Below are 12,609 nucleotides of genomic sequence, written 5' to 3'. Positions count from 1 at the left end.
GGAAGTGATTTCTGTCAGTGTGCCAGAACTGGAGAATGTTCCTGCATTGAAGTGGTGGCTCTTCCACTGGAACCTTCCCCTCGCCAGAGAAGAGACACATCCGGGAAAGGCCTTCTCCTTGCAGGCTTCACCACTACTGTTTGCCCTTGCTTCCAGAAAGGGTCTTACCTTACTCATGGACAAAGCTCCATGTGTTACTGTAAAGATGGTTGTTGAGGGTCTTCAGTACTTAGTTACTATGTATTTAGCTGACAGTAGTATTAATTTTCTGCAAAAGGGGCTCTCAAAGAGCATGTAACTGCTTTTGAAACAGACTAGCATAATGGAAATTTATTGATTGTACATCAAATTCAGCAGAAAGTAAATTCTAAGGACCTGAATTCAGACTGTTGTTGAGGCAGGCTTTTGTACTATCAAAGATAGCTTCAAGCAAAGAAGTTTTCAAAGCTTCAGACCTCTAAATTGCGTAGGACAGCACCGAATTCTTTTTTTCATCTGCCTGAAGACAACATTTTACATTTATACACCCCTACCAGTACTGTTATAAAGTAGTAAGTGCTCTATAAACAGGACTGGAAAATATCTTTATTACAAATAAGGAAATTTAATAAGATGACATATCTTCAAGTTAAATCCATGGCAAAGTGGTAAGCAGAACTCTGATCTCTAATCTGAAGCCCTATTGCATTGCCTCCAGCTAACAATACCATTCTTTTTGCACTGGAAGCAATCTCATGTTCTCGGATGAACAACTATCTTCAAAACAAAACAAAACCAGTACAAAAGTGGGGGTATTTTTTGGAGGGGGAGGTTGTTTTGTTGTTTTGGTTTTTTTGAAGTTCTACAGCCCTGAGCCTGCAGCCCACTTGGTAGGGAAATGAAGAATAAACAAGCTTATGTATCAACACGTTATAGTTTAGAACTATAGGGAGTGTGAAATCATGATTAGAAGAACATTCTATACTGCCAATATGGTTTTTGTTTACTTCATTGGAAGTTTACAACCAGCTGTTACTGTTTGCACTTAGCTGCCTGTAGTTTTATTCTTGTCCCCAGTGTGTGGTCCTGCAGCTCTTCAAATCCCTTTTGCAGAGATGTGTTCACATAGTAGCAGGACACTGAAACGTGTCCATGCAAAATCTTTGCTACATGATCACTGCATTTAATTTCAAGAAACTGACTGAGAGATACAGGTCAGTAAATACTGTTTTTGACATAGATTTTGGCAATTTAGTTTCAGCTAGATTTTACTAGCTTTTTGTCAAGAAAGTTGGGGATACTTTTTATCAAGAAAGTTGGAGATATTTGCTATTATTTGAACAATCCTGATAAAGAACATGAATATTCAGAGTGATTAGCTTAGCTGAGTTTTGACAGCTGTGCAAGTCAGAACTACTACATGGAGTTGAAAGTAGTAAGACTCAGAAGGTCACATGCCTTATTGTAAATATATAACTAATTCCATTAAAACCACAGCTTGTAAGAGAGACACAAGTTTAAACACTTCGTTCAGCTGAAACTGTATTTCTATATGTTGAACAAGAAATAGTTTTAAAAAAGCAAGTGCAAAGTTTAGGTCCAGAATTAATCTTGACAAAAATTTGGTAATAGCTATCTCCAGAGTTGGTTCGTGCTCTCCAAGTGCATAATGATGTTTAGATGTTTGCTTTTTCTACCTATAGTATGTATATTTGAAGAAAAGAAGCTTCAAATACATCTGCAGTCTTCTAATTGAAGACATTTCCATTTAAGAATGAATGAAATGTTTTTATTTTATAATTTTCCAGCTTATTTTTGGTTCCAGGCAGACTTTTTACTTTTTTCATGACAGGATCGCAGAGTAATAAACAGCCACTGGGGACATAACAGGAGATACTGGTTTGCATAAAGGCATACTTGCCTTCTCTACAGCACTGTTTGGACTGGCAAAAATTGAGCTTTTATTTCTCAAGTGTAAACAAGGTTCATTTTCATACCCACCAGCTTGTTCCCTTTCTTTTCCAGCCCTGGATGAGGACCTTTTGGAGTGATGACCTCTTTATGTCCTTCCCCAGGAATCTCTGTCACACTACTAAAAGTTTAGTACCAGCGATACCTGCTGACATGCTCAATTAACATTGAACTTGTTTTAATGAGTTAAATATACGTTGCTTTCTGTAATGAGTTTTGGGACATTGACCAGGTTATGGAGAGCAGTAGACAGAAAACAAAAGTTTTTGTCACTCCAGGTCCAGTTTGTCTGGAGTTTGGGGTAATTGGAGTGACTGGGTAATCTGTGTGAGTGCATACGATGTAGGGAGCTGGTTATTTAAGTAGATACCGAGTGTGCAGATGTGCTGACTGGCATTCCCTGCAATGCCCTGAGATCGTGCTGAGCTCATGGCAGCCTTTTTGTAGGAGAGGAGGGCAAGGCAGAGCTTGCTTAGCTACACATACCAGGATATGGTCCTGCGGTCTTTATCGGATGTCTCTTGATGGCGAAACAGTTTGCTATCATGTCATGACAAGGCTTCTAAATCAGAAGTGCAAACATTCAAATGCGCTCATGCAAAGTGTCAAAATAAAGCATACTGAACGCCCATCCTGGAACTAATGCCTTAGTCTCAGCACAACACCAGCCTGAATGCAGTCATCGGGAAGCTGCATCCGCCAGTGCAAACATTAAAGCTTTGACAGCAAATTCCAACTGCAGATCCACTGCAATCCTTTCATCTGTTTTTTTTCCAGGCTGTACCAGCTTGACAAGCACTGCCAGACCACTGCCCAGCAGCTAGTGGAGTTACTCAACAAACAGAATCAGCTCTTCAAAGAGAAGCAGATGCTTACAGAAGAGGTGCAGTTTCTGCGAACACAGGTACCATGTCAAAGGAGAAGAAACTCTTAGGCAAATATTCTGCAGCTTTAAGAGGCAAATGTCTTTTCAGCTGTTTTTTTTCTGCTTGTTTTTTGTTTGTTTTTAATAAGACATTACCTCATAAACCCAGAAATAATCCCATGCAGTTGGAGAGAGATGGCAGAGAAGAGGGTAGCTGGACCTGAGTCCTGTATAAACCTAAAGTAAGAAAGGGTTTTGAAGGTTAAACAACAGAAGTAATTCTTATTGAAAGTTCCTAGGTTTCTTATCAGAAGTAGTTGTGTTCCTTTTTCAGAGAAGATGGAAATCTGTTCTTTAAAATCATTAAAGTTTAAATAGTAGATTTATGTTGATATTTCTAAGAGCCTTTTCTGACATCAGACTTAATTCCCCCTACCACTTTGTGACTTTATTTCTTTATTTTTAAATAGCATTTATCATTCATGCTGCTTCATGAATCACTCACCCAAGTGTGAGATGGAGAACTTGAAATTAGTCTGCCTGAGCACTAGTCACTGCACTGCATCTTTTGCAGGATTCTTGCTTCTTGTGGCGTCTAGGAAGCTACAGATCTTCGTGGGCTGTATTTTCTTTTTTTTTTTTTCTTTTTTTTCTTCTTTTTCTTTTTGTGACCACTGTTCTTCAATCAGTCAGTGCCTTGCAAATAAGGGAGAGAACTGATTCATTGTTTTATTCTTTCATTCTCATTCTCTCTCTTCCTTTCTTTCTTTCCTTTTCTGAAAACTAACAAGCGAAGAATGAGATTTTTCAGTAAACTGTCAAACAATCAAACCCTTTTTTTCTGTGACTAAACTAAGTTAACTAATTCAACCATATCATGATGTTATCTAGCTTATGAATACAGTAAACTAATGAGTTTGCACAGAGTAACTGGAGTTCTGTTAAGGTAACCAAAGAAATTCAGTGGAGAAAAATTTTGTCCAGCTACATACTTAACAGTAAAAGGAAAATGAATGTTTTTGAACTTCAAAATACTTAAACCACGTTATTTTTCATAGGCATTTTAGCTTTAGGATTTAATAAATGCCAAGATGCTTAACTTAGGAGAACAAAATCCGTACTTTGTTATGCCTTTAATCATATCAGTATGTTTGGTATTACAGGATTTCCTGTTGTAGTAGACAGACCTGCTAACTCAAGATATTGTAACATTATCAGCATGTAGTAACTACTGGCAATTTTTAGGGCAACTATAGTATTTTCTGTAAGCTAGCTTAAGAGTGTTTGCTGTTCTGAAAAGAAGACAAAAATTCCTCTGTTTTAATGGTAGCACATTCGGTAAGGTGACAAGACTTTGCATAGTCCACAGGGATTTTGTTATCTATTTTATCTGGAAGCAAACTGTCTTTTATAAGGTTGGGCAGAAATACAGAAATCATACAAAAGGAGAAAAAAAATCATTTAGACATTATAATGCTATCAAGATTTGACTGTTGAAAACTTCTTTTTTTCCTTCATTTATATGTTCATTTTAAGTTAATTGCGCTCCAGAGGATATTTTAATTGGAGGATGCTCAGAAAAAAAGAATAATTTTTTAAAATTATAACATAATGAGTCTAAGAATCTATTTACAGCTATTTAAAGTAACTCTGTTTCTCTGAGAATTGGAAATCAGCCCGAAAGAGCTGCCTGGAAAGTCAGACAATTGTGTTAAGAAAACCAAAAATAGGAGATTTTAAACTACAGATAGATATATATTTTATGGTAGAAATACAAAAACCACAATCAGAATTGCAGAATCAGTACTGATGCTATTTTCAAAGATAAAGGCAACATCATATTCCGCATTTTACTGTATTATTCAATAGTTCTCCTTTACAGTTATTTTTTTATGGAAACCAATCATGCCTAACCCTTTAAAAGTTATGTAAAGTACACTAGCCTAAATTTGCTATTGTAGCTTGGAACATAAGCCACCAGTAACTCAGCAGTTGCATATTTCAGGAAAAAAAATGGGATGCAGATCTCAAACAAGACACAGATGGAATCAAGTAAAAACCTGGATGGATAGAGACATGAGCAGAAGAAGGTATTTTTTCTATATACTATATATAGAGAGGAGGGAGAGGAAAGAAGGACTAAAACTATTTGCAGATGTGGGTTGAATTTGGCAAACACTTCAGAATAAAAAAAGGGGAGAAGAAATTGTTTGAAACATTTTTGGTTTGAAATTGACTTTTTTTTTAAAAAAAACCACTTTTTAGAATTTGGAAAAAGCACTCCAAAACAAAGTAAGACAGATTTACCTGACAGATTTTCTAAAAATACCTTCCAGATTGAATTTGCAAGAGAAGGGGGCATCTCATAAGGTGGGAAGTTTTAGAAGAATCCTGATTTTACCTTTTTGGGAGAGGCTAGACAAACACTTGGTGCTTGGCTTTTGATTTGGAATAGGTTAAGTAAGTTCTGTCACTTCCAATAGTATTTTTGCGTTCAGGAAGCAGAAGCTTCTCTATTTTCCTCAGAAAGGCTACAATTCTAAAATGAATCATAAAAACTTAGTGTCATGTTGAAAGAAACATTATCTAAATAATTGTATTTGAGGAGGTTGTGTTAGAATGACAGTACTGCTGCAGACTATACACCTGTTCCTATTGCTGTGTGAAAATTCTTGTTTTTTAATTGTAATTTAAGTATAAGACTTTAAACTTGCTACATCTATTTTAATGCATTTAGTCCAGAGGAAAAAACACTAACAAACTATGTCTTGCATGGCTTTTTTTCTCAAAACCTAGAATATTTCCATTGCATTTTGTTTCCAATGTTAATATTATCCATATTTGGAGGAGCAGGAAAAAGAGAAAAAGAGGTCTTTAAGTCCTGGTATGTGCTTGCATGTTTTGAAAATCTCTTTTTTGTTGAAAGCTCATGGGACAATGTAAGAAAAAATTCTGGGTTTTTTTTGTTTTGTTTTAAGTGAATGGAACAAAAGCCATCGTAAAGAAATACCTGATCCAGGCACATGTTGAAGTGTCAGTTAAAGGCTTTTAGCATTCTTGTTGAAGGAGTAACCAAGACAAGTACCACAATATTTAAAAACATCTTTCTCTTTCCCAGAAATGAATTGCATGCTTTTAAAATAACAATGTTAACTCTCTTGTTACTGAAAGTAGCTCAGTATTACTTCAGAATAACCACCTGCCTAAAAGTTTGGGCTTTAACATCTTAAGTTAAGCATCTTTTTACTTGGAAAATACTTGTCCCACAGCCAGAATGTTCCCCAGAACCAGCACAGCTTTTGTTTAATTATTAATATTTCTCCAGTTTAGGTCCTTCATAAGCTTTTCTTACATATCTTTAATTCTAAAATGCAAAGTAGGCTGTCGACATAGCACCGGAGTAGCAAACAATGAAATTCTCTTTCCCAAATTAATGCAATAACGGGTACAACCTAACCTAACGATGCAGTCTAACCTAAGGAAGGTGCTCACACTAATTTTCATTTTCAGAGAACTAAAAAGGATCATTACAATAATCTGGCCTGACTTACAGCATATGCCATGTCAAGTCACTGCACTAATATTTCATAGATGGCACTATTATTTAATAGATGGTATACATATTCCGATCCATTAAAAAAAACATCTAAAGGTAGTGAGAAGATCAGTTATGGAATTTACACTTTGATTTTCAAAGTGTTTGAAAGAGTCAAGTTTTGAGCGTCAACCTTTGAAAATCTCTCTTACATTTCAAATTGCTCCAAGTCAGGAGAATGAGAGATTTATTTCCTACCTTATATAGCTATTAACTAAGAATATGCATGACACTCCAAAAAACATCTAAACAGAGATTACTAGAAGCTTCAGCACTACCCGTCTAGTGTGTTCAGGTTCCTGAAAGCTCTTGGTATCTCTTGGTGCCCATCAGTTCTACAGAAAAACGTCTTTTTCCCGATTTACATAATCCCCTTGCGGGCTCTGCTTGCCGGAAGGGGTTGCTGGCCAGCTGAGGCAGTGGAAGCGCAGACTAGCTGACAGACCACGGACCTTGGGGATTAGCTCCAACTAGGTCTGTCGGCGTATGCTGCTGCTCTGCCTCCTCCCGCGAAGACCTCCTTGTGCAAGCTAGCCTGTGTCCTTGGCAGGCGGCCACGCTCTCCCCAGGCTCTCGGTAGTGCTGTGCCATTGAAACCGTCTCCTCCTTCCTTACAGATGTCCTATTTTTCAGTAAATCAATCTGTGAACAGACCACTCTATTTCTAAACAGAACTTAAAATATACTCACCCCTCTAGCTGCTTAGTGGGAGGGACTGCCAAAGTGACAGTCGTTCCTGAGCTGTGATTTAATTTGCTCTCTTCCCTGAGCATGAATTTTCAGTGGGTTCCCAGCTACAAATAAAACGCTTTAAGTAAGTTCTCCCAAGTGCCCCATTCGTGCCTTTTTTTTTTTTTTCTTTTTTTTTTTTTTTTTTTTTTTTTTCATTGAACGTTACAGACAGGTAGCTTTCTGTCCAGGAAACGAGCAGCCGCTCCATCACTGGTGTTAGAAGTGATCCAGGCTGATCTTAGCGGGCTCTCAACTGTTTTTCAGCAGAACTGAGGGCTGCTTAGGTTATTTATTGGTGAGATGCAGTCCAGGCTTAATGCACAAAAACGGTGCTTGTGCCAGCTGTTTGTAACAGCCAGTGACAGACAGTTACTAAAGCAGGTGAAAAGCAGGACTTTGTTACGCATTAGGTGGCGTTTCATCCAGGGTGATTGATAGGAGTTAAAAATCAGCTATGAATGGAAGCGATGCAGTTAGAGCTGCGTTTGATATTGGGCTGCACATGAACGCGTCAGTGCTGCAGCACCCACCGTTGAGCCCTCCAGCTCTTGTGGAGCCTGCTGCTGTCAGTGGGGCCAACTGAGGACTTGGGGACTAAGCCACCTGGATGCTGTCTTACCAAACGGAGCGGGAGTCTGGTGGTTCCTCCTCCTCCATTATAAATATGATTGACAGTGATTAAAACATTGAGATTTCAATGGTTTTACTACTTACAGAAGCTTTAATCTGCACATGTAAGAATACCCAGCTACAGAGCTAAAGCATATGCCACTGAGGGGAGGGGGCAGTGAACTGCTCACTGAATATTTGAACTATCAGGAGGAAGAGAAACTTTAAGACTGAAAAGGCCCTTGTCCCTGAGTATCCAATTGCCAGATCATTCAGCAGTTACCTGGATGTTAAGAGTAACGGATTCAAGTTCCTTTAGTTAGAGAACTGATCCCACTTCTCAAATGACAGCTTTAGCACTAGCCTATTGTATAGCTGGGCACACGAGACTTTGCCAGTATTTGTGCTGCTGCTGCTGCTGCCTCTTTTTTTTTTTTTAAGCATATGATGCCCTGCTGTAGTCAAGTGGAGAAATGCCTACTGCATCAATGAAGTTGAGGTTCAGCATCTTGCAAATCATTAATGTTGGGTGACTTTGGCACTAAAAAGAAATATAGGGACCCTGGAGTCTTTACAGGTAGAGATATTGGTACGAACTGGTTGACATGCATACAAGTAGAGCTAATGAAAAGCTTTTTGCTGCTTTAGGTAGGCTGACAAGAAGGAAAGATGGCAGCTTTTCAGTTAGAGGCATGTATGACAGAATGAAATCCCAGGGGTCAGAGTGAGTGGTGCAAAGTGCTGCTGTCGGAGGAGGGGCACCTGAAGGGAATAATATATTTGTACCTCAGGTTAGAGCTGCGCGTGTTTGTTAGTGTTAGTACTTGGTGGAGACAGAACTGCGCTGAAGTGCTGGGCTATCGGTGGGACTGCCACAAGCTGCTGCTCAGAGGAATGGGTGGGCCGGGGAAGTTTTAACCCACAACAGCAACAAGTGCCAGGATACTTCTTCAGGAACTGGTACTTCTTTTGCCTTTTAAATCTTGTCTGTACTCTTAATGCTGGCCACATATATAGGGTTAATGCAGCATGGTGTAGGTTCCCTCTCTGACTCTACCCAGTCACAGATACTGAATTTAACACCCAGTCCTCCTGTGGACATTTCTTCTTGCACTATGCTGAGGGACTCCAACTGTAGCAGCTGATGGGAAATGGCAGTGCATACATTTTGGGGAAAGAAGCACCATGTGACTGTCTTTAATTTGTTAATGAACTGCAGCTTCATAAATTCTCCTTGTTTAACTCAGCCCTAATTACCTTATATGAACTAAAACAAATAAGCAAAGAAACTCTTTATTCCTCTAATGCAAAACTAGCCAAATTAGAAAGTTTATTTTTAGTTCTGAGGCTGTTTACCTCCCTGAAGTCACGTTTCAGAACTGCAGTTGCTTATTTCTAGTAGCAACCCCAGCTCCAAGAGAGTTTAATGCTTCACTCTTAATTAAGTCCTGAAGTGCTACTGAGGAAGCACAAACAATAGCTATGCAAGAGCTTAAAAATGGCAAATTAGCTCTCCCACCAGAGGTTTCTTAGCAGCACCCAGACAGCTTCCTGTTTTGACACAGCTGCCCACCCTGGCTACAGGCTGCACAGTTCACAGTAAACAGTCTCTGGCACAAACCTGCCTCCTCTTTCCTGGAAAGGAGAAGGGGCAGGATCTTAGACGTGCCCCAAAACAAGAGCTCAGTTATTTACTGCTAAACACGAGCAGCGGCTAAAGCTCATGGAGATGTTGTTTTTCAGGAATCAAATAGCGCTTGTTCTCGCTACCTGTAAGATTGCTGAGCTTAGAAGGCGGCAAGGACAGCAGGGCTACAGGAAGCGCTGCCTTCTGCAAGAGCGCTCGTCTGCCCAGCGGGACCCCGTTCTTAACCGTTTATGGCCTCCTTTTCTAAGAACACACCCGCAGGCCAAAGCGACACAAATCAAAAATGCAGGCAATAGACCACATACTGTAGCACCAGAGACCACAGACTACTTCAAAACTCATCTCTTTCTTTATCTTCCAGTTTCCCCCTGTACCGGTCTGCAACTTGGCCTTGTTTGAAGCTCACCCAAAGCAACGATTGCTGCAGAGACAAACACTTGCTAACTAATTTCAACAGATTTTTAGTTGTTTTTTAACTACAGATTACAAATATTCTGGAAATATTAGTAGCTTAGCAAATTTCAAGGAAGGCACCTAATGTAAGACGTTTCTGAAAAGGCTAGACCTGCAATCCAGTTTTAACAGCTCTTTCTTACATTCGTAATTTGCACAATTTTTAATAAATACTTTTATCTATTTTTGTAGTAACATTTGTGTCTTGTTTACCTATGGAAATCCTAATAAACTTAATCTTATTCTTTTTTTTTTCTTCCTGGCTGTGTCCTTTTGCATTCAAGGGAAAGTGTGTCTGTGGGCTAGGGAGGAGGGAACTGTAAGCACAAGTCACACTGGCCTTGTGTTTATAATCTCATTAACAGAATCTGCCTGGGAACTTTTTATTTTTACATGACATTCATCACTTTTTTATACAAAAACAGGAGTCCCAACAACTACGTAACCATCAGAAAAAAACCCACAAGAATGACAGAGATAAATATTCCAGATCGTGTGGGGTAATTTCCATAGGAAAGGTTTCCATTGAAAATGTTCACAGTATAAAGTCTTGGAGAGAAAGGAACCCTTAGTGAGGGCTAATAAACACCCGAGGTGCCTGGCTGCCATGACCTAAGGGATTTTACAACTTTGCCATTTGCAAATATTTGTGTGTCTCAGGGACAGGCATTGGCTGAACTCAGCTTCAAACTACTGAATTCAAAATATTTTGAGGATTTTTTTTCTTTTTTCTTTTTTTTTTTTTTTTTTTTGCTGCTTAACTTCATAGTTGTTTTTAAAACAGAAGTTATTATTTTCCACATACTAGACTGTTTCAGGAAAAAAACATATCTGAATCTTCTGTTGGTGTAGAGCAAGTATGTAAGAAAAAAGTTCTCTAGCTAGTACCTTCAGTGTATCAATCCAGTTACAGAACTGCACTGGTAAAGCAAGAGAAAAAGAAAAAAGGCAAAACCGAATTCTCCTACAATAAGGCACCATGAACACATAAAATGAGGAGGACTTGATGGAACAAAAATAGGCATAACAACACATGAAATAAGTTACCATTTACTGTAGGACAAAATTTTTCATTCTCTTGTATTTTAAAAGAATTATTAATGGTTCAGCCTTAACATCAAAGTGTTTTTTTTTCTTCTTCTTTTCCCTCCCTATTTCAATTTCCTGCCATATTAAACTGCCAAACACATCTGACCTCCTCCCCAAACTGCCTCCCCAGTACGACAATGAAAACATGCTTAAAACAACTGCCTCAAGTCGTCAGGGGAAGAGAAACCCCAGCGAGGGATGAAAACCTCCTTTCTAGTGCAACGACCAGTGGTCCACGTTGGCCAGGCCGCCGCTTGCTGGCCGGCCTGTCGGTGCTTCAGAGCTGCTCACGCCGCTGGCGCCGCGCATCCTTACAGGCGCCTGCACCAAGCCCCAGGAACAGGTCTACGCGAGGTGCCAAGCGGAAGCACCAAATGGCATTTTTCTACTCTGCAGTGTAAAACTGCGTTCAAGCAGAAGGAGGGGACCACACGCTGGCCACCCAAAGGAACTTTTAGTCCCAGCATTTAGGCTTTGGTGAGGCCCTGGAGCTGCTGTGCCACGGCCCCAGGGACAGTAGCCCCCTCAACCTGCCCCGAGCCACCTCACCTACCAGGTGGCTTCCCCCGGACCTGTGGGGAGTCGGGGGGGGGGTCAGGGTGTACGTTCGCATGCCGGACTCCAGGTATGTATGCCGGGAAGCTGGTTTCCAGGTCCGGCTCTCCTACGCTGCAGGGACTCCAGAAGGAACCCAGTTCTCTGCAAAGCTATTTTACATCATAGCAATTAATTATTCATAAGCACAGACAGCACCGTACCCCCCCCCCCAAGTCGCAGTCTCCCCTTCTACTTTGCCACAGAATGTGCAATTATACAAAGTTTACAGATACCAGATTAGGAGATGAAATCCATAAAATTCAACATCCACAACTAGGGCGTTATTCTGCGAAGCATTACGGTCCCCCCACGCCTGCAGCCTGACCGGAGCAGCCGTCCAGCGTCACAGCTGGGGGCTGCTCGCTGAGCTGTTACTGCACTGCGACCGAGGCCTGGCTTAGCCTCCCTCGCCCTCTCCTGGGGTGGGGGGACCTGGCCCACGCACCCACGTCCCAGGGAAGAGCTCACGTCCGAGCACCAAGCTCAGCCGACTGCGTTCGGGATGCTTCGCCCGCCTGACTGGCTACTCCAGACGGACACGAGGCTGCGGAGCCTTCCCGTCCTTCCCTCTCCTTCCTCTAACACCCTATCTAGTTCGGGGATTTGAGGCAATGAATTTCACTAGATGACAAATCACTTACTTAAATGCCGAGTGTTACGAAAGGAATACGGCCCCGTGTAATCATTACGTGAAAAGAAGAGTAATCCAAATTGACTTTAGAAGTTACATATACCTCCTAGAGTTTTTATGCTCATGGAAACCACCTGTACGGACACGCGCTTGGGTCCAAGCCACAGCTGCACCTTGCTTAGTCACACGAACTCTTTAACTCTTTTGGTGCAATACTGTAATTTAGTAGCTTATAAATGGAAAGTGATCACCAACTACTGCCAGTATGTCACAGCAAGTTACAGTTATCACTAAGCCTTCACGCCAAATTAAAATTCTAACTAAACATGCACAGATCATACAGTGATAAAAAATAACAATGCACATTTCCTTATATGAAGAAATTAATTAACGTATTTTTGCATTTCAGGATGGCAGCATCCAACCTATATAAAATTATT

General features: G+C 40.3%; 1 protein-coding gene across 8 annotated transcripts in view; it reads left to right on the top strand.

Moving 5' to 3' along the window:
- Positions 1 to 10,100, top strand: part of SDCCAG8 (SHH signaling and ciliogenesis regulator SDCCAG8) — a 111,892-nt gene extending 101,792 nt beyond the window's left edge. For 5 of the 8 annotated variants that reach the window (XM_062572134.1, XM_062572133.1, XM_062572129.1 and 2 more), the window contains 2 exons: positions 2,728 to 2,854; positions 9,761 to 10,100. In XM_062572134.1, the coding sequence (XP_062428118.1) occupies positions 2,728 to 2,854; positions 9,761 to 9,847 (214 nt within the window). In that variant the 3' untranslated portion in view covers positions 9,848 to 10,100. Of the gene's footprint in view, positions 1 to 2,727; positions 2,856 to 4,820; positions 4,906 to 9,760 lie in introns of those variants that run through there. The other 3 variants (XM_062572135.1, XM_062572130.1, XM_062572136.1) reach the window with 2 other exon arrangements.
- The last annotated feature ends 2,509 nt before the right edge of the window (positions 10,101 to 12,609 follow it).

This window comes from Rhea pennata, chromosome 3, assembly GCF_028389875.1.
Source record: "Rhea pennata isolate bPtePen1 chromosome 3, bPtePen1.pri, whole genome shotgun sequence".
Taxonomy (NCBI): Eukaryota; Metazoa; Chordata; class Aves; order Rheiformes; family Rheidae; genus Rhea; species Rhea pennata.
This window is presented reverse-complemented; position numbering and strand designations above follow the sequence as displayed.